Source organism: Pristis pectinata, chromosome 1 (assembly GCF_009764475.1).
Source record: "Pristis pectinata isolate sPriPec2 chromosome 1, sPriPec2.1.pri, whole genome shotgun sequence".
Classification (NCBI taxonomy): Eukaryota; Metazoa; Chordata; class Chondrichthyes; order Rhinopristiformes; family Pristidae; genus Pristis; species Pristis pectinata.
The window spans coordinates 64453634-64473821 of record NC_067405.1 but is presented as its reverse complement, the minus strand read 5'-3'; the positions used below and the strand labels follow the sequence as shown (position 1 = coordinate 64473821).

The following is a 20188-nucleotide window of genomic DNA, read 5'->3' as shown; positions in this document are numbered from 1 at the left end:
ACTTCAATTCCCAGCCAAAAAGGGTGGGTCATCTTGTAGTCCTTCCTCGTCGATTTGAAATGACAAAAGCTACAAGAAGAAATTCTTTGAGCGTAAAATATAATGTCATATCAGTTTTGGTACCAATGATATTTTGTGAAGGTATTATGGGTTAATTTTGGGAAGCTTGCTTATTTTTTCACATTCTCCTTGTTTTTTTTTATGAAAGCAACATTGATTAATAATTATAAAAGTAAAAAGTGCTGGAATTTCGCACAAAATATTCGGCATCTGGGGAGAAAGCCAACAGCTGCCTATCTGCTATTCAGTGATGAATCAGTTGTAGATTTCGGCTGTTGAGATTTGGAACAAGCTGTTCTGTGTCATAAATTTTGAAACCAGTTACTCTGTTTTATTCATGTGATTTGTGCATTTTAAATAGTGATGAGGATATGCCTGCTTTTCATTTCTTGCCATCCTGTTCTTGTCCCAAGGCGCACTTTTTTTCCTTCCCATCCCCATCCCTCCTCTTTTAGCATTCTGAAAGAACTTGGATTATTTTGCCAATTACCTGCACCAAGGGGTAATTTGCAGTGGCCAGTTAGCATACCAGCATGTGTTAGGTTGGGATTTGGGAGGAAACTAGAGTGGAAACCTGCATGATCAAGGGGAGAACTGCAAACCGCACATAGGCAGCATGTAAGGTCAGATCGAACCTCTGTTGCACCTATACATCAATGAGGATGATGATTTTGAAAAAAAACTTCATAATCTTGAATTCATGGCAGACAAAGGTTTTTGCAATGGCAAATCATTTTTCATCTTCAGAATCCTTTGAACAATAAAGTGATGCAAGTATCCCAGAAACTGCTAGCATAGACAGGTCTTTAGTCCCCAGCCATAGTCTGTATTTGAGTTTCCTGTGTTTTAGGCTTACCTGAAAACTACAAAGCTGTATCAAGTTTGGGATGGGGGTTGGGGAGGGAGGGTAGTATAGCAGGGTAGGGAGTGAGCTGAGCAACCTTGAATCCAGAAAAGCAATTAGAATGTACAGAAGAGATGTACAAAGATGTTGCCTGGACTGTAAAATTGTTGCTTTGAAGAAAGATTGGATAAACTGGATTGCTTTCTTTGGAATGGAAGAGGCTGAGGAGAGTACGCAGCTGATTGAGGTGTACAAAACTGAGTGGTCTAAATAAAATAAAGGACCTATTTCCCTAATCTGAGGGGACAAAAATCAGTGGGCATGGACATAGTAATTGCTAGTAGGATTATTGGGGAGTTGATGGAAAAATACTTTCACACACGGAAGGTGTTAGAGATCTCAAAACTACTGTCTGAAAGGGTGGTTGAGGTACAAATCATCATCATATTTAAACAGTCCTAGAATGTGTCTTTGAGCTGTGACCTGCAAAGTTGTGGACCAATTGTTGGAAAGTGGGATTAGTGCTGGGTAGCTCTTCCTATCTACTGCCATTGACAGTGATGTGAAAGTAGCTGCCTTCAGTTTTGTAAATTTTCTGTGATTTCTCCATTAAGTTGTACTTGGATTGAAGTTTCATCTAACTCCAGAACTGCCTGCTTTTACAATGATCTTTTCCTCATGTTTGTTTCAATTTGTGTAGATATATACATAATGTACATCGGCATAATGTATAAATTAGTTTTCGTTAGTAAAATAAACTAACTTTTTTTTGTTACAGAGACCTTCTATTTGGCCAGATCTACAATAAATTGAGTGAGATCTCAGTGGCAAAAGGAGTGTTTCTTGAGTGCCTGGAACCCTACATTTTAAATGACAAGCTAACGAGCATCACACCACAGGTAATGAAGGATCTGCTCATCCACTTTCAGGACAGGGACATGATGGAGAACATTGAAGCATGCATAGTACATATGGACATCACTAGTCTGGACATTCAACAGGTGAATTCATGATTTTTTTTGTTTTTTCTCCCTTTAGTATAGATTTATTTATTCCCTTGTGTGTTATATCGCTCTCTTAGGGTTCCTATCTCTGTGTATGTATCCTATCGTTAAGCTGGTGCTACACTTTCAGCAGTGTGACTGGGATAATGACTGACGCACCTTTCCTATGATTTTTTTTAAAATCAATGCCTCCAGAAGCTATTTCTCCAGCTATTTGGCTCTTACATCAATGCCACGTTCCGAAAAAATCTGTTCCTACAATTTCTTATGTTCTTTTGCATGAAAATAAGAGAACATCACCGGGCCTTGTTCTTGTAATACTGTTCAGACAACTAATGTGACATGACAATGTTATATGTTTATAGTAGTATGTTTCTTTTTTTATATAGTTCTTTATTATTGTATTCTTTACAGAAGATTAGAGCTATCTATGTTGTCTTTTGACGCTATAACTCCTTATAGCTCAGCTTTACTAACTCAGCTTAGTGAATGAATAAGACAAATCTATCTTTCATTGCCTGTAACTTGTTGGGAATTTTATTGATTTATTTAGTTCAGCATGTGACAACATATTACTTCTTGTATCCAAGTGATATTTAAGTGTTGCTTTCTTGGATGAATTGTCTTTTAGTTAAGGAGATAAACTAGGCCCCAGTTGTCATCTTGGGTAATATAAAGGTCAGGAGCTCTATTCACAAATTAGGAGAGGGTTCTCTTTGTATTCTGACCAATATTTCTCCCTTAAATAGTGCAACCAAAACAATTGACTTGTTTCATTTTATTTGAAAGACCTTGCTATACACATGTTGGCAAGCAGCTTTGTCTGGATGTGAAATTCAGAAATAACCTATTGTTGCAAAGTTCATTGATAGGCTGTCCATAAATTAAAATTATTTATCTGGTTGATAATTCTCTTCTTATTGGTATAATTGGGGGATAGCATTATTTAGATTTTCACTTGCTCAAAAGGAAGAGGAAATGTACACGGTGTCATTCCACACCATGTTCACAAATCAAATGTAAGCTGAATTTAAAAAAAAAGCAGAATAGATATGTGCTTAAACTCGATTAAAGTTGCATTAGTGTTCTATTAATGTATTAAGCCTCCAATCATTGTATGTTTTGAGGTCTGTACCAACTTTAGGCAGGTGCCTCACCTGCCTGTCAAGCCTCAGAAGTAACAAACACAAAATGCCTAGGAATTCATCCTGTTCAATATTGTTAATTATGTTGCACAGTCATATTTCTTTGTTATAGTCTATGTCTGAAATTTATTTGGTTGAAGTCAGTGGTATCAATTTCAAAGGCAGCATACAAAGCACTGACATGACTACATATTGCATTTAGAGCTACATATCAGGCATGAATTTCTAGGCACGAGTATCTGAATCTAGATAGATAACCTAGGTTTTAATAAAAAATGTCTGCTCTCCAGAGGTTTGAAACTGATTCCAAAGATAAGCCTTAAATTTATGTTTCAGTTTCCCTTTTTATGTATTTTTGTTCTGCCATTGTGATAATTCTACTATTTTCTTTCAGATGAATTGATTGACATGAAGCCATTTTGGACCTTTTGGACATTTTTGACTAAATATGTCTGCATATGTTGTAGGTGGTCCATATGTGCTGGGAACACTCTCTGTATGATGCCATGATCTATGTATACAATAGAGGAATGAATGACTACATCACTCCTATGGAGGTAAGTCCTGCATGTTAAGGGCAGTAGGTGCAAGGGAATATTACCACCTGCACATTCCCCCCCAAATTATTTTGTATGGGAAATATTTGCTTCTCGGGATCTGTGATTTGATATCAAGGCTCGCGTTCTTTGCCCAGCCTTAACTGCCCTTCAACGGAGTGGTTTTCTGGGCCATTTAAGAGTCGACCACATTGGTGGATCTGGAACCCATGTCGACCAGACTGTCAGGATGGCAGATTTCCTCCCCTGAAGGATATTGATGGAACGTTTTGGTTTTTGCAATAATTTGGTAGTTTCTAGTCATCAGTAACTATTCCAGATTGCTGATCCTTTATTGTCAATGGAAGTCCCCCACCTACCAGCATTGTGGGACTGCCTTAATAACACGAGTTACATTGGTTTGGGGTGGATCACCACCACTTCTTGGGCAAAGGGATTTGTCACACAATGTAAAATGTCATGGTGAAAGATGTTAATTTGATAAATGAAATGCACTAGTAAACTGAATCGACACTGAAAAAGTTTTTAGCTATTATATATTGAATAGTAGGCCCACTGGTCATCACTATGACACAATAAAATCAGTCAGATATATCACCCTTCCCATTTCTGGGCAGCAGCCCATGTAACAATGCTAGGAAGTCTGAAGCTGTTAGTATGGTTCTGACAGAATATGCTGCAGTGTGTTTATTTTGACACCCATAAAATGACAGCTGATAAAATTAAAATGGCTAAAAAAATTTTATCAACAGTTTCTGCAAAGTATTAAATGCATTGTTTAATGCTGAAATGACTTTGATCTTGCTTGGACCATCAACAGCAGCTGTGAGCACTAATACTTAATCATTGCCAACTTTTAACTTATCAATAAAGTAGCTGGCATAACTGTAACTTCTGTGAATATCTATTGTAAGCATACAATAAAAGTCTGATAGCTCATTCCTGGAAAGATTTATTCAGGCGAGGTTTTACTCTTTTCTCTTGAGAGATTTTACCTCATACCGAGGAAATAGTACAGTTAGGCCATATCAGTGGCAAGCTCTTTTGAAACAGCAACAGACATGAGTTGCCTGGTAGATGGTTGTTTCATTCTTTTGGCTGATGGCTTCTAGAAGAAGGGAAACAAGATAGAGCCTTGCTTTTTATTACACAGCCTAAAAAGCACTGATGCTCTGCTAAAGCTCTTTTAGCCTTGGTCCCCTAAATTGAGCAGAGATAGCACTTTAAGCCATGATGACTTAGATTATTTCTTTGAAATTTATTTGAAAATGGAAATTTAGAAGTAAGTAACAAAATAGGTGATGGATTGATTTCTCCCTTCAATGTTTTCTGTTTTCAAATCTAGTCAACTATGAGATAGTAGGAGCTATCTTCTTGCCTTGTGTAGCTGTCATATTGTAAAACATTTTGGGTGCTCTGTATGTGTGATACACATGGGATACCTTAACAAAATCAATGACATAATCAGGAACAACTTTCTGCCCGTGAAGATAGAAGGCAGGAGAATATTTCATTGGGAACAGGAAGTTGGAGAGGATGGAACTGTGAGTGATCAAGTGTAGGCTGGAAGGTAATCCCTGTTACTGTAGAAAATAAAGATCACCTGTTTCATGCGATAGTCCATGCACCTAATTAGCCATTGGGCCTGATTCTGTCTCTCAGAGTACATCATCCATAGAAAAAACACTAAATAGGTGTGAGCACCATTTACTTAACCATGGGGTGAACTTAATAAAATTAAAATAAAAATCTTACGAGTTATTGGTCTGAAGTCATGTTGTCTTTTACTTGAACAGCCTTTGCATTACCTAGAGACACAGCTGATTATTCACTTGGGTGCTCTAATATTTTCTCTGCATTGAAGTATGGAAGCTATTGATGCTATTTTTTTGCTTGCCTGCTGATTCGTTAAATAACTAATTTCAACCTTGAACAGCTGTGTTAAGCCATGTTGACCTTGTGAAATCTCAGTGTTTCAAATAATGTATTGGCTTTTCTCCTAATTATTTTCCAGAAATTGTTCCAGGTTATTAGTCCTCCTCTTCGGGCTGGAAAATCTCTCACAGGTATAAGCTGTTTTTTCACTAATTAGTTCATGTCAACAGTTATATGTGAGAGTTCAAGATTAGAGTTTCCTTCTATTTAATAGCTGACATAACAGTGAATGTGGGAATCATGCATCAAATTGCACGCACACAGCACGTTCCTCTTGTTATAGTCTTTCATCTTTTGCCTTATACAATACTTAGCCACATTATGCTCCTCCTTAGCTCACAGTTTCTGCATTTACGATTTCAAAGTAGCATTTTCATGTTCCTGACGTTCACACCTACACATTCAAGATGAAAGTTGAGAAAGTGTTGGAGGTCAGATGTCAGCTCATCTGACCTGCTGCTGGACTTCACACTGAATCCAGGAGTAGCTCTGAGTCATACTGAGCTCAGTGACCAGCTGCTCTTTCCACTTAGCTTTATGGTGGTCAGGACTGATGAATGTAGCACATTTCCATTCACTTCAAAAGGGTCACTGACCTGGCTCAAAAAGGCAAGTTCAGAAAATTGGTTCATTTTCTTAATTAAAACATGATTGTTAATTAAAATAAATTTATACTAATTAAATGTTTTTCTTCATAGTAACATATTTTAAAAATTATTTAAGTATATTTTAATTGTTTTTAAATGTCTCTGATAATTAGAGATATTTAGAAGCCATTGAAAAGATTTTTGACAGCGTGAGGGTCAAGAGGACCATCTGGGTAGTATAGTGGCAGCACCTCGGCATCCGCAACCTGAGGCCAAGTTGCAGCTTGTGGACTGCCTTGCTTCACAGAATGGCTGCAGCAGTGAGGTCTGATGCTTGATTTGTACCATAGGACTGAAAAGGTTGCTATAACATGAAGCTTGGGCTGGCTTGAGCACATTTTGGCCCTTTATTTCTGACCTTGTGTAACACCCGAGATGTTTAACTTCCACTTTTTCCTGCCTTTTCTATATCTTTTTCTCTGCATGAATTACTCTCAACTTTCTATCAATGCTGCTTTGTAGCATGCTGATAGATGCTTTAAATTGAATTTCTTTGCTCTCTGCTTGCACAGCTGAGACCCTAGCTCTCTGTTGGATTGCATTATTCCACTTTCTTGCATTTATTAATCTGTATAACTTTTTTCTTTTTTTGCATCCATTTGCTATCCATCTTATTTCCCACTTCTTCACTCTTCTTGCATTTCCTAAGGCAAAAAAATTGCACTGTTCCTCCTGCCACACAATTGTCATGGAATTCTGCAACGAGTGAAGACCAGCGTTCCACATTTGTCATTATTTGATAAGTATATTTTAACAACATAAAACAACTTTACCTTAATACGTGAGGGTTATATGTGTGAAATTATTGGAATTCAATTATCATTGCACATCGAGTGCCAACTTGGACCCTATGTAATACAATTTTGCTATTCCTGGAGAAACAGGATATCCCAATTACATTTATTGATTAATAAAATGGTAAAGGTTAAAACCCATGCAATCACTTGCATAGGAAGCTGCTCTGGTACTACAGTATTTCAGATCTTCCTTTCCTTTCCTTTCCTTCAGTAAGATCTGAATATTGTAGTGCCAGAGTAACTTCCTCAGCAATGGCCCCTTGACCCTCCGACTGTCAAAGACCTTTTCAATGGCTACTAAATGTCTCTAATTATCAGAGACATTTAAAAACAATTGGAATTGGTTTATTATTGTCACATGTAGTAAGGTACAGTGAAACACTTGTCTTGCGTACCACTTGTACCGATCAATTCATTATGCAGTGCATTAAGGTAAAACAATAACAGAATGTAGAATAAAGTGTAACAGCTACAGAGAAAGTGCAGTGCAGGTAGACAATAAGGTGCAAGTCCATAACAAGGTAGATTGTGAGGTCAAGAGTCCATCTTATTGTAATAAGGAATGGTTCAATAGTCTTATAACAGCGGGATAGAAGCTGTCCTTGACTCTGGTGGTACATGCTTTCAGGCTTTTGTAGATGCTGCCCAATGGAAGAGGGGAGAAGAGAGAATGTCCGGTGTGGTTGGGGTCTTTGATTACACTGGTTGTTTTACCGAGGAGTATAGACGGAGTCCACGGAGGGGAGGCTGATTTCCGTGCTGAGCTGTGTCCACAACTCGCTGTAGTTTCTTGTGATTGAAAAACACATTCCTTCCAATTGATGTTTACCCATTGAGGAATTAAACAGATCTGATGCACGATGAATATTTGCTGCTGCTTCATGGGAATATATTTGTCTGGTATCTTTAATGTACGAAAATGGACATTATCAATAAAATTGATACTAGGATATGGAAATATTTGGGCAGATGAACAGAAGATTGGTCACAATGGTAATGTTTCAGGGGTTGTTGAAGAAAAGGAAAATGGTGGAGAGCCAGTGAGCTTTACAAATGAATTTCAGAATTTAGAGCCTTGGCATTTGTGAGTGATAAAGCAGTTTAAATCCAAGGATGAGAATGAAAGTGTAATCAGAGGAACACAGGTATTTTGAAGGGTTGTGGGCTAGAATAGATTACAAAGAATAGTGAGAGGTGAGACTAGAGGTATTCTTTAACTGGGAGTCAATTTTGATTGATAAGCACAGATGTGTTGGGAGTTGATGCATATTAGGATAGAGGCAGTGAAGGTTTAGATGACTACAATGCTGGACCACACCATGATGAAGTAAATCAAGGTTGCAGATCATAAAGATGCAGATAAAGAATTCTGTACTTTTTGGTCTGAGACAGCCATGAATAAGACCATGTTGCAGATCTGTGATCTTAGTGAAAGATAAAGTGCATGGTCCCTAATGCATTCTGGAGTTAGGCACAAAGGTTGACAACAGGCACTTTAAGTCTCATGTGGTTGATGAGAGTCAGTGGCTAAAGAATGAACTTTGTGATAGGAGCAATGATATGGTCTTCCCAGTATTTAGTTAGTGCTAGATGTCAAACATACAGTCTGACAATGCAAAGACGATGGAGGGATCCAGGAGCTGGATGCCTTCAAGGTATGTATGGAAATTGGTTTTGGATAGTTGCCAAGATACAGATGCAGATGAGAATTAGGGAGTGTTAAAGGAGACGCCATTGTAGGAATCCTCTGTTTGTGATTGTTCAGAACCAGGTAAGTGTAGTCTCACTCCAGATGGTGGTGTTAGAGATGATGGAGGAGAATAATGTGGTCAATCTTACCTTTTTCATTTTTTTTGGGATCTGGGCATTTACTGAAGTGTTTTGAATGGAATTGAGCATTGTTCAATCATCAGTGAACATGTGCACAGTTGATGGAAGGAAGGCCATCAGTAAAGCAACTGAATATGTTTGTGCCCTCAAGAACTCCTGTAATAATATCCTGATTGATCTTTGATAATCAGAACTATCTTCCTTGTGTGAGGTATGACTCCAGGTTTTGGAGAGTTTTCCTTTGATGCCCGTCGACTTCCGTTTCACCGGGGCTTCTTGATGCGGGAGTTATCTTTGTCATGGTTACCAAGTATGTTTGTTTGTGATTATAAGCCACTTCAGTCCTGTGCAAAGGGATAAACGTGATTGGAAGGATTCAAACAAAAAATTTCAGAAAAGATTGGTTAAAAAGTTTTGTGAGGTGGTGCTGTCATTACAATAAACATTGACTTTGGAGAGTAAAAAGAGGTTTGATATGGAATGTAGTTTGCAAGAAAAAAATGGCTGAGGGGACATTTGTTGCTAGGTTCAAAGGAGAAGGATGCAATATGTAAGAGAAGAGAACCATCATTGTTAACTAGAGTAAGGTCAAGATGGCCTTTTTGTGATCAACAATTTAGTGTTGCATATGATTAAGGTGGCATGAGGGGAGACCTATGGGCAAGTTGTGCTTGGATAAAGCACAGAGAGAGAGAGAGAGAGAGAGATAAACCAGAAACAGATGCATGTTCAAGGTTGAGGTAGAATGGCACTATGGAGGAACGTTGGCCTGGTGGGCTTGGGTAAGAGGCAGCTAATTTGGATGATGTCAACCTTGGTGCCAAACAAGTTCATAATATCTTTCTGCCTGATGAAGGTGAAAGGGAAAGGAGTTTGTGAAGACTGCTTGCAGGAGAGAAATAAAGCTATACATTGGCACTATGTTTCAGGATTTGGTTCCTCTCCTAAGATGTACTATTTGAATTTTTCTTCCTTATGCATTTGAATGTCCATCAATGCTGAAATAATACCTGATTCCTAACTGGATACCTGTGTATTCGATTTCAATGCAAGAAGTGACCATGCCAGATAATGTCAGTTGATGAGTATTCTACCTTAACCTGTAATCCTCTGGTGCTGCTTGAGTTTTGTGTCCTAACTTTGTGTTGTTAAAATGTGATATCAGGATTTGCTGTTATCTATTTGTTAATATCCAGTCACTGACCATCCTTCTGCTACTAAATTCATGTAGTAATCCTCTTTCTGTTCAACTGATTTTGGACTGTTATTGAGCATTTTGGACCTCTGTGTTACTGCAGATGATATCGGAGTTCGGCTAATGGGCGATTATTAATGAAGAAGTGTATAATATCACTTTGGTGCACTATGTTGATACTCAGTTGTGTTAAATGTATAGTCTCCTTAATAACTTACCGCTTAGTATAAAACATTAAAATATTGTGTTGACAAAATGTATGGCCAAAACAGGCTTCTTTGGTATGAATTGAATTTTTTTTGTTTTCAGATGAGCAAGTGATTATGGGTAATAAGTTGCTGGTGTACATAAGGTAAGTTCTTTTTTTTATAAATTGCACTGTGATTTACTCAACTTAACATGGTGTTATACTTGAATCATTCAAAAATACAACTTGATGGGAGGCATCTCCATGCCAGCTAAAAAAAAAGAGCTCTGTGGGCTAATGAATTTTTCGGCTCCAGATTCATACGTAGCTATGTAGGTTATGATATGTGGAATGCTAATGAAAACCTGTTATTTTGTGAGTATTGAAAATAAGCAATATTTCATGTAACAGTGTACATATTAATTTCTAGATATGAAAAGGCAGACATCCTCTTTGTACAGCTGGACCTTTGTGGTAGTTAGTGGTTTTGGTTTATTGTCTGTAGGCAGGAGGTCAGGAGTTGACATTTATAAATGGTACCATAGGGACAGTAATTCAAAAAAACTAAACAGAATTGCCTTAATGTTTCTCTGAAAACCTGTGTTCAAATGAAATATTTGTGTGTTGCTGTTGTAAACTCTATAGGGCTGGTTAATAAAATGACTAATCCATTGGTTAATGTGGATTCATGGGCTAGTGAAAATTTTTCAATTGGATTGTTTCAAATATTTTCACCATTGATCTCTCTCCTTTCCTAACACCCAGCAAGAGTGAAAAAAACAATGAATGAGGTTTACAGAAATTGAAATTAAATGCGAAAATTCAATCGGGATTTGCCTTTTTCAAAATTCTTTTTTAACCACATCCAGATTTTTTTTGTACAGTGGAAATACTTTCTGACAAACACTTTCACTTTATTGATTTTTTTTCCCCCCTCATACATTTTCTAGAAAAATGTGTTCAGCGCTGATATGGTACTACTGGAACTCTTGAGACAGTAAAAGGAATAATATGTTCTGCATTATGAATTTTTGAAGGAGGGGGTCCAATTAAGACTGTTCCACATATCCAGTGTTTTTGAGGGAGGAGGCTTGGATCTTTGGCTTGACCTGTTGATTGTTTCCAGCTTTTTTTTGGTTTTAATTACTACTTTCTGTATCTTTGGGAATTCTGGAGGATTTTCTACCATGCCTTCATAGCCAAGAGTTAGATTCTGATTTGTAAGATATTTTCAGATAGTCAGTGTTCTTTTATTCATGGGGTTTTCTTTGTTAATAATAATCATTTGTTTTCCATAGTCTCTCCTTGATAAGTGCTCCTGGGAGCTACCTTAATCAGTCAAATTCTATCCTAATTATAACAGAAATGCATTAAAAATTAGCATCAACAATAAGCATATTCAGACATTTATTTCGATGAACAGTTCTGAATATTCAGTATCACTGTTCTTTGATTAAAGCTAGTGATAGTGCAAATGATAATTTTGTACAATTATAAGCAAACTAATTTGACAAAAGAAATAATTAAGAGTAATTCCAGTTATCTCAAACACTTAGCTGGGTAACAATCTTGATAAATTGGAGGTGTTATTTTATGTACTTATATCCTGAATCTGTCTTTTGCTCTGTAACCTAAGGTTGGAAACAGTGTGGCAAGCCTTGTTTGAATGTATTTTTGGAGGTTTCATCACAAAACCTCCTTCCCTGTTCAGGGCATTGGTTTCCAAACACATCCACTCCTGGGGCACTCCACTTTCCCACACCAGCTGGAAAATCAACAAATTAGCCAATTTAATTCTTGATAATTGGCCAGCGTTTCTATACCAGTGCATTTTTTTTCAATAAATGAACAGAACTGTGCAAAGCAAAATTTAAAAATAAAACTCTTTTTAGTTGCTGTAAGATTTCTCTGTAGATTTGTTTCCCATGCAATCAATATTTAATTCCTTGAGAATCCAGGCAACCTTAATCAGAATAGAAAATTATTTTGACTCCCACAAACTAATTATGCTTCATTGATTTTACTAGTAGATGTACTGCTGGTGGCCTTTTCAATGTGTGGTGTTTTGTTCTTGTTAAGAAATTTATAAAAGTTGTTGATGTATACAGTAATTGCACAGCATTTTTTTTAAAATGCTGCTGTGATGAGCTTATTTGCACAGTATAAGTTCTTGGACCACTGGAATTACTTTCTTTTTTCAGCTGTTGCCTGGCTGGGCGAGCCTATCCTCTAGGTAATATTTCAGAAGACCTTGTCTCATTGGTAAAGAATCAGGTGAGTAAACTTACCAGCATAAAGTCATTGTCTTGCATCAGTGGGGTTATTCTGCAATTTAGATCATTAGGAAAGGCTTTCTATCATTTCCATCACTTTTCCTTCTGTATTGCAATACCTCGAGTTTCTCCTGTAGTTATTTTGTAATGTTTTCCTATATTTGCAAACACTTGCAGTTTAAAAGGATGGGAGATGACCTGCTTTCTGCCTTTTGGTCTTCTCTTGACCATTCTGGATGTTAGTTCCAGAAGAAGCACTTTCCTTACCTCGTTCCATGGTGGGAGTTAGATAGGGGGATGAGGTGGGGCAGTGGTGTGGGTAGAGGGAGTTGTTGATATGAGCTTCCCATGATGGTCAGGCAAAGACTGAAATGTGAAGGTGCAATCTATGCAATTGTTCCTCCTCTCTTAGGCCTTGCTGAGTCATGAGCAGATGTTCTGGTGTCACAAAGGTCTGCTGGGTTTTTTTTGAAAGCGTTTTTCCAGTAAGAAGTTTTCTTACTGGAAGCTCTTTAACACCCATTGTAAGTGATGACCCATTGTAATCATTGCAAATAATAACCATTGGTACTTCCATTACATAAGTGTATCAAAAATATTTTGAGGGACTTCACAGAAGCACCACCTGTGAGATATAATGGACAGATGATCAAAAGCTCGAAGGTTGGTTTTCAGGAAACATAAGAAATAGAAGCAGGAGTAGGTCATTTGACCCTTTGTATGTTCTCCACCATTTGGTAAAATTATTTCTTGTGGTTTACCTCAATGCTCCTTTCCTGCAATAGCTTCCTGTCTGTCAATTGCCTTAAAGTCTAAAAGTCTATTGATCTTAGACTCAGATATAATCAGTGCTGAAGTCTCTACAGCCTTCAAATGTTCTGGCTGAAGAAACTTCTCTCCATCTCATTTCTAATCCCTTATTCTCAGACTGTGACCTCTGATCATACAGCACAACGTGCAATCCTGAATGTCAGACAAACAGTCTGCCAATTCATGAAGAGGTCAAGACTGGTGCTGGGTGTCATCAGAGTACACACAGATATTTAGAGTATGTCTTTGGAAAATGTTGCCACTGACCAACATGAAGGTGTGAAATAGGAAGAGACCAAGTATAGACACTGGGGAACACCAGAGATAGTAGTGACTGTGGATCAGTGAATCTATAATTGATTATTCTCTGGTTACAACCAATATAATAAAACTAGAACCAGGACAGTGCAGTCACAACCAGTTGAATGACCATTAGTTACATCCTGGCACTTGCCCCTTTCATCTTACTTTTGGGAGCTGAATTTCTTGTCTTTAGAAACATATTAATTCCAGTCACCATGTTAAACTACCAGTAGCATCCAAAAGATAATTCTGTTTATCAGTCTATACATTCATCAATCCTCTGTATTGATGATTTTGATTATTTATAAGAAAATATTGATAGTTAACTGAAGAAGTTGCTAAGGTCTCTGTATCTCTTTGGAAAATAGTTTTAGGAAAGATTCTTTTAAGTAGAATCATAGAATATAACATGGCAGTGACCCAGCACATATAAGTACAGGGAACCAATTGCATGCATTACCATACTGCAATCTGATTTTGCATTCTCAGCCTTATTATTGTGAACTCTTGTGCAAAGTAGGCCCCTTCCCATATGAAAGCATAAATGGCATATGCTTCTGAAATAGCATTAAAACTGCAATAATAGAAGACAAGAAGTAGGTCTTATTTTTCGACTGTCTAAACTGCAGATGTTTCTGATTATTAGGAAAGAGTTGAAAAAATAACTGGAGAACAAACTTAAATTAAGCATTTGCAACACAACAGGAGTCATTTGGTCTTTGTGTTTGTGTCAGCTGTGTATTGGTGGGCTGCTTGAAATACACTTGTGGTGCTACTGAGTCTAAAGGCATCAACAATTTTTGTGACCATAAACTTCCAATTTAATAAATTTGTTTTGACTAACTAAACTTTACAGTGCAGTCATTGTGGATGTTGGCTTTCTGCACAGTGACCACTGTGGACAAAACATTATGAAGAGTTCAGAGGTGACTATATATTGTGTTGTTAATCACAATAGATCAGTAGATAGACTGAGAAGCTTGTCATCATAAGTTATGATTCTGTTCCACACAGCAGTCATCAGTGTTCCCTAACAAAATAATGATTGCATATCTTATGGAGTATGAATATGAGACTATTGGAATGGCCACATGGGAGCTGCAAGTTTAAATTCGTGTGGTTGGTTTTGTTATTCTACAATGAGCACATTCACAAGCCAGTGAGGGAATGCATTGTAAATTATGTACTAGGGTATATAAATATTTGGAGAGCATCTCCTGTGTCCCAGTCCAATAGGGAATCTCCATAATATTCAAGGCTAGTGAGACAACCAGGCATACCTCAATAATTATAAAGATTTGTTCTGAAGAGGTGTTCCATGGAGAAATTAAATGCTGGAAGAACTGATTTGTTGAATGAATATTCTGCATACGCCTCTGGATCCAGGTTCTCAACAGAAACTTGAATGAGCAGTCCATCTCTTGTTACATTAGAATATTTTTTCTTTAGTTTTACTTTCTGGTATTCTAGTTATCTCTGCTTTGACCATGCTTTTAAATTCTTTCTTGAGGGTAATATGCTATTTTTAGAGTTGTACTTACAGCTATATTGTGCAATTTTAGTCTCCATGGAAAGTCTTTCCTATCTTTTATTCTCCCCCTGCCCTCTAATTCCCTTCCCATGTTCACCTTCCCCTATATTCCTTGCACAGGAAAACTTGTTTTCTTTTTTTGTTGTTTTTGTTATTGCTTTGTTTTAAAGACTCATCCATGCTCACTCTTATGTAATTAGTTTCCAACATTCCTCTCCCAGGCTTCCTACTGTGTGCAGTAACAAAAGCTGCTCATCTTGTGACAATTAATATTCAAAATTGTGCAGAAGCCAGATTTATTAATAGGATTTTATTGATCTAGAATCAAGTTGTACAACACAGAAATGGGCCTTTCAGCCCACCATGTCTATGCCAACCTTTTTGCTCATCTACACTAATCCTATTTGATAACATTAGGTCCATATCCTGCCATACTTTGCCGATTTAAGTAACTGTCTAAATGTCTCTTAAATATCGTGATTGTATCTGACTTCACCATCTCTTCTGGCAGTGAGTTCCAGATATCAACCACACTCTGTATATTAAAAGAAAACATTCCCCTCAAATCCCATTGAAAATTCCTTTCTCCGACCTTAAATCTAGGCCCTCCTGTTTTTGATGTGCCTACCATGGAAAAGAGATTCTATCTATGCATTTTATATACCCCTATCAGGTCACCACCTGCCTGCACCCCCCCCCCCCCCCCCCCACCGCGCCTAAACCTCTTTCACTCCAGGAAAAACAAGCCCAGCTTATCCAATCTCTCCTCATAACTAAAGTCACCCAATCCAGGTAATGTCATCCCTTCTGCACTGGTATAGCTTGACCACATCCTTCCTATAATTTGGCGAACTGTACACAATACTCCAAATGTGGTTAAACAAGTGCTTTGTAAAGTTGGAACGAAATGTCCCAACTCTTCTATTCTGTGCCCTGACCTATGAAGGCAAGCACACTGTATGCCATCTTCACCACCCTATTTACCAGTGTTGCCACATTCAGGGAATTATGGACGTGGACATCAAATTGCTTCAGTTCATCAATATTCCTTAGCGCCCCACCATTTACTGTTTATGTCCTACCCCTATTTGACTTCCCAGAATGCATCACCTCACTCTTATATAGAACAGTGCAGAACAGGAACAGGCCCATGATGTCTTTGCTGAAGACTATGCCAAATTAAACTAAATCTCTTATGCTTTCACGTCCCATTGCACTAGTCCCACTTCTTGCTGCCTGTCCTTCATTTCAGATTTGCACTTGTCCTAACATCTATCTTCCCCTCAACCCCTCCACTTACTGACCTGCTGCTCTGGTTCCCCATCCCATTCCACTCTAGCTTAAACTCTCCTGGGTAGCACTAGCAAACTACCCTGCGAGAATATTGGTTCTCCTCCCGTTCAGGTGCAACCCGTCCTTTTTGTACGGGTCCCACCTGCCCTGGAAAAGATCCCAGTGATTCATATACCTGAAGTTCTCCTGCACCAGCCCCTTAGCTATGTATTGAATGGCACTACATTTCTATTTCTTGCCTCACTAGTATGTGGCACGATCCTGGAAGTCTTGCTTTTTAACTTGCTACCTAGCTCCCTAAATCACTTTGCAGGATCTCATCTCCCATTTCTGCCTATGACATTGGTACCAATATGGACCACGAGCTCTGGCTGCTTACCCTCCCTTCAGGATTAAATTCCATCTGCCAATGCTCCATCAACTTTCCAATAGATCTATATCCTACTATAGCTGTAGACAACCTTCCTCGCTATCCACACACTAACTTTTTGTGTCAGCTGCAGACTTGTAAATTAGTAAGTGCAGCAAGGAGGAGACAATTCCGATCTGCTCCTCCAGTTTTTTTCTTTGTTTCTCATCGTCTTTATGGTGGCATTTTCTATGTGAGTGTCTCCTTCAAAGTGAAATCAGTCTGGTGACAAGAAATAGCCATTGGCCAGCAGCCTGAATTAAGATTTCTTTATTAGTCACGTGTACATCGAAACACACAGTGAACTACATATTTTGCTTAGAGTGTTCTGGGGGTAGCCCACAAGTGTTGCCACGCTTCTGGCGCCAACATAGCATGCCCACAACTTCCTAACCCGTACGTCTTTGGAATGTGGGAGGAAACCGGAGCACCCGGAAGAAACCCACACAGACATGGGGAGAACGTACAAACTCCTTGCAGACAGTGGCTGGAATTGAACCCGGGTCGCTGGCGCTGTAATAGCATTACGCTAACTGCTACACTAGAGGTACACACTAATTCAGTACCTCAGACTGTTCTAGGATTGGACTGATTTTGTGGTGGTATATCTAATCTTGTACCATGGTGTTTTAATATGCAGCTAACTTAACAATTGTGGAAAATAAAGGCTAGAAATCTTTTGAATCATAGGGAGATAGAGTTGGAAATGGGCCTTTTTGCCCACTTCATCCATGCTGACCATCAAGCACAATTTTTTTTCATTAATCCTATATTAACCCATTTTATTCTCCACACATTCCCATCACCTCCCCTCCAGATTCTACCACTCATGAACATCCAAAGGCCGCTTCGTGGTTTTTTGTGCATGGTAGAATTTTGTGCATGTGAAATCAAATGTGCTTAGTACGTCATTTGATGTTGATTCACTATCCTAGTCTCAAGGACTCAGAACTGTCCATAATGCTCAATATAAAATTGGCCTTGCAAGCATTTCTGATAGAGAATCTGATGCAGCTCTCTCCCAAATTTTGAAAGAGACCATATTCCATACTCTATTTTCCCCAATTCTTAAATTGACTGCTTATCCCCACTGTATTCCAAACTCAAACTTTCCAAAGAAAAAGAAATTACTGGAATGTCCACCCTGATTCCATGAAATAAATTCCAGAATACCTTTGGAGTCCTCACTAAATGGGCTTTTCTAGTCCAAGCACTCTGCTGGTCTCCAAACTCAGAAAGTTGTGAAGTCTTGAAGGGCATTACCCCTTCTGAACAAATTTGTACAGAACCTGTTCAAGAAGAAAGCAACTATCTCTAATTAAGACTGCAGTAAATGAGTGGAGAGATTCTATACAATATTCGTCCTTTGCGTCTCATTGATGATATAAAATAAAACAACGTGCTCTATCTCACTGAGATCTTGGAGTAACTCTGTGTTGGTCGGATTCATTTTTAATTGTTTTTGAAGCTGTGCTATGTGATACTCTGCAGCATTTGCTGTCTATTCAATGCTTCAGCTAGAACAATTATACATCAGCCATGAACTTGGGCTTTATGCTTACAGCTCATTAAAAATGCTCTATTGCTGTTTATAAATGCATCTCCTGTGGTCCAAAAGCTTTGTTAAGAACAAAAAGGCTTTTTATGTCACATCTGTGTGAAAGTGCATTTGAAAGATGAAGCTAATTCAGAGCATCTCTTTGATACATGTTTTTGTACTTTTGGGTTGTTTCAGGTCTTTGAGTTTCTGATCCGTTTGCACTCAACTGAAGTAGCTTCTGATGAAGAGTTATATCCTCAAATCAGGACACTCCTTCACTTCGATACCCGAGAGTTTCTTAATGTTTTGGCGCTGGTACAGTATTTTTGCTTCAGCAATTTCAGTTTCATTAAAAGTGTATTCAAATTTTGTTTTACCAATGGTTCGGTACACATGGCATAAAGAACTTAAATAAGATGTCAATAAATTGAACTGCTGACATATAGTTTCATAACAGATGACTACTTATGAAGGTGACCTGTTCATGCTAGTGTTTATTCCACAACAATTCTTTAATTCTTGATAGCTTATGTTGCTGTGTGTACTTGCAGTTCTCCTTTAGTTGATAATAGAAATGCTTGTCTCTTTTTTTTTAACACCTTGGGACCAACTATGCTTTTTCCAGCTGTGAAGTAATTTTGAAATGTAACCCCTGTTGTAATGTAGGAAGTGTGGCAGCACACTGTACGATTATACAGCCAGCAATGAGATGATGGCAGATAATCTATTTATAGTGACTTTACCCTGGATGCCAAGGTAACAGTTCTTCAAAACAGTGCCAAAGAATTTTATGCATCTACCTGAGAAAGCAGTTTATTGTTTAATGTTTCATCTGAAAGATGACACCTCTGCCAATGCAGTATTCCCTCAGTACTACATGGAGTGTCCAACCAGATTTTGTGCTTAAGGTTGAACTTGCACCCATAATGTCGAAAGGCGTGAGTCCTATTCATAGAACCGCAGCTGATAAGTGATTATTCTTAAATTATGGGTCCAGGCTGTGAGTGTAATAAGCATTTTAATCATGAGTGGTGCCATTATCAATCACTATTGTATAATTTGTACATAGAACAATACAGCACAGAACAGGCCCTTCGGCCCACAATGCTGTGCCGACATAGCTAATTCCTCCTACCTGCAGAATGCCTATATCCCTCCATTTTCCTCTCATTCATGTGCCCATCCAAGCCCCTCTTAAAAGCCCCCCAATGAATTTGCCTCCACCACCCTATTAGGCAACCCATTCCAGGCATCCACCACTTTGAGTAAAAACTTACCCCTCACGTCTCTTCTGAACCTATGCCCTCTGGTATTGAATCACTCAATAGTGGGGAAAAAGATATTGCTTGTCCACTCTATCTATGCCCTTCATAATTTTATACACTTCCAGCAGATCACCCCTTAGCCTCCACTGCTCCAGAGAAAAGAGCCCAAGTTTGTCCAGCCTCTCCTGATAGCACATGCACTCTAATCCAGGCAGCATCCTAGTAAACTTCCTCTGCACCCTCTCCTATAGTGAGGTGACCAGAATTGCACGCAATACTTCAAATGCAGTCTAACCAGAATTCTATAGAGATGCATCATAACTTGATTCCTATACTCAATACCTCGATTAATAAAAGTAAGCATTCCATAAGCTGCCTTAACCACCCTATCTACCTGTGTAGCCACTTTCAATGAGCTATGGACTTGCACCCCAAGGTCTCTCTGCTCTTCAACACTGTTAAGGCCCTTAACAGTGTACTGCCTCTTAACATTAGTCCTATCAAAGTGCAACACCTCACATTTATCTGGGTTAAAATCCATCTGCCATTTATCTGCCCACATC

At 38.3% G+C, this 20188-nt stretch overlaps 1 protein-coding gene across 3 annotated transcripts in view; it reads left to right on the top strand.

Moving 5' to 3' along the window:
• Positions 1–20188, top strand: part of vps8 (VPS8 subunit of CORVET complex) — a 458303-nt gene that overhangs the window by 80581 nt on the left and 357534 nt on the right. For all 3 annotated transcript variants that reach the window (XM_052016763.1, XM_052016780.1, XM_052016773.1), the window contains 6 exons: positions 1683–1905; positions 3521–3610; positions 5625–5676; positions 10324–10366; positions 12403–12475; positions 18556–18675. In XM_052016763.1, the coding sequence (XP_051872723.1) occupies positions 1683–1905; positions 3521–3610; positions 5625–5676; positions 10324–10366; positions 12403–12475; positions 18556–18675 (601 nt within the window). The remainder of the gene's footprint in view (positions 1–1682; positions 1906–3520; positions 3611–5624; positions 5677–10323; positions 10367–12402; positions 12476–18555; positions 18676–20188) is intronic.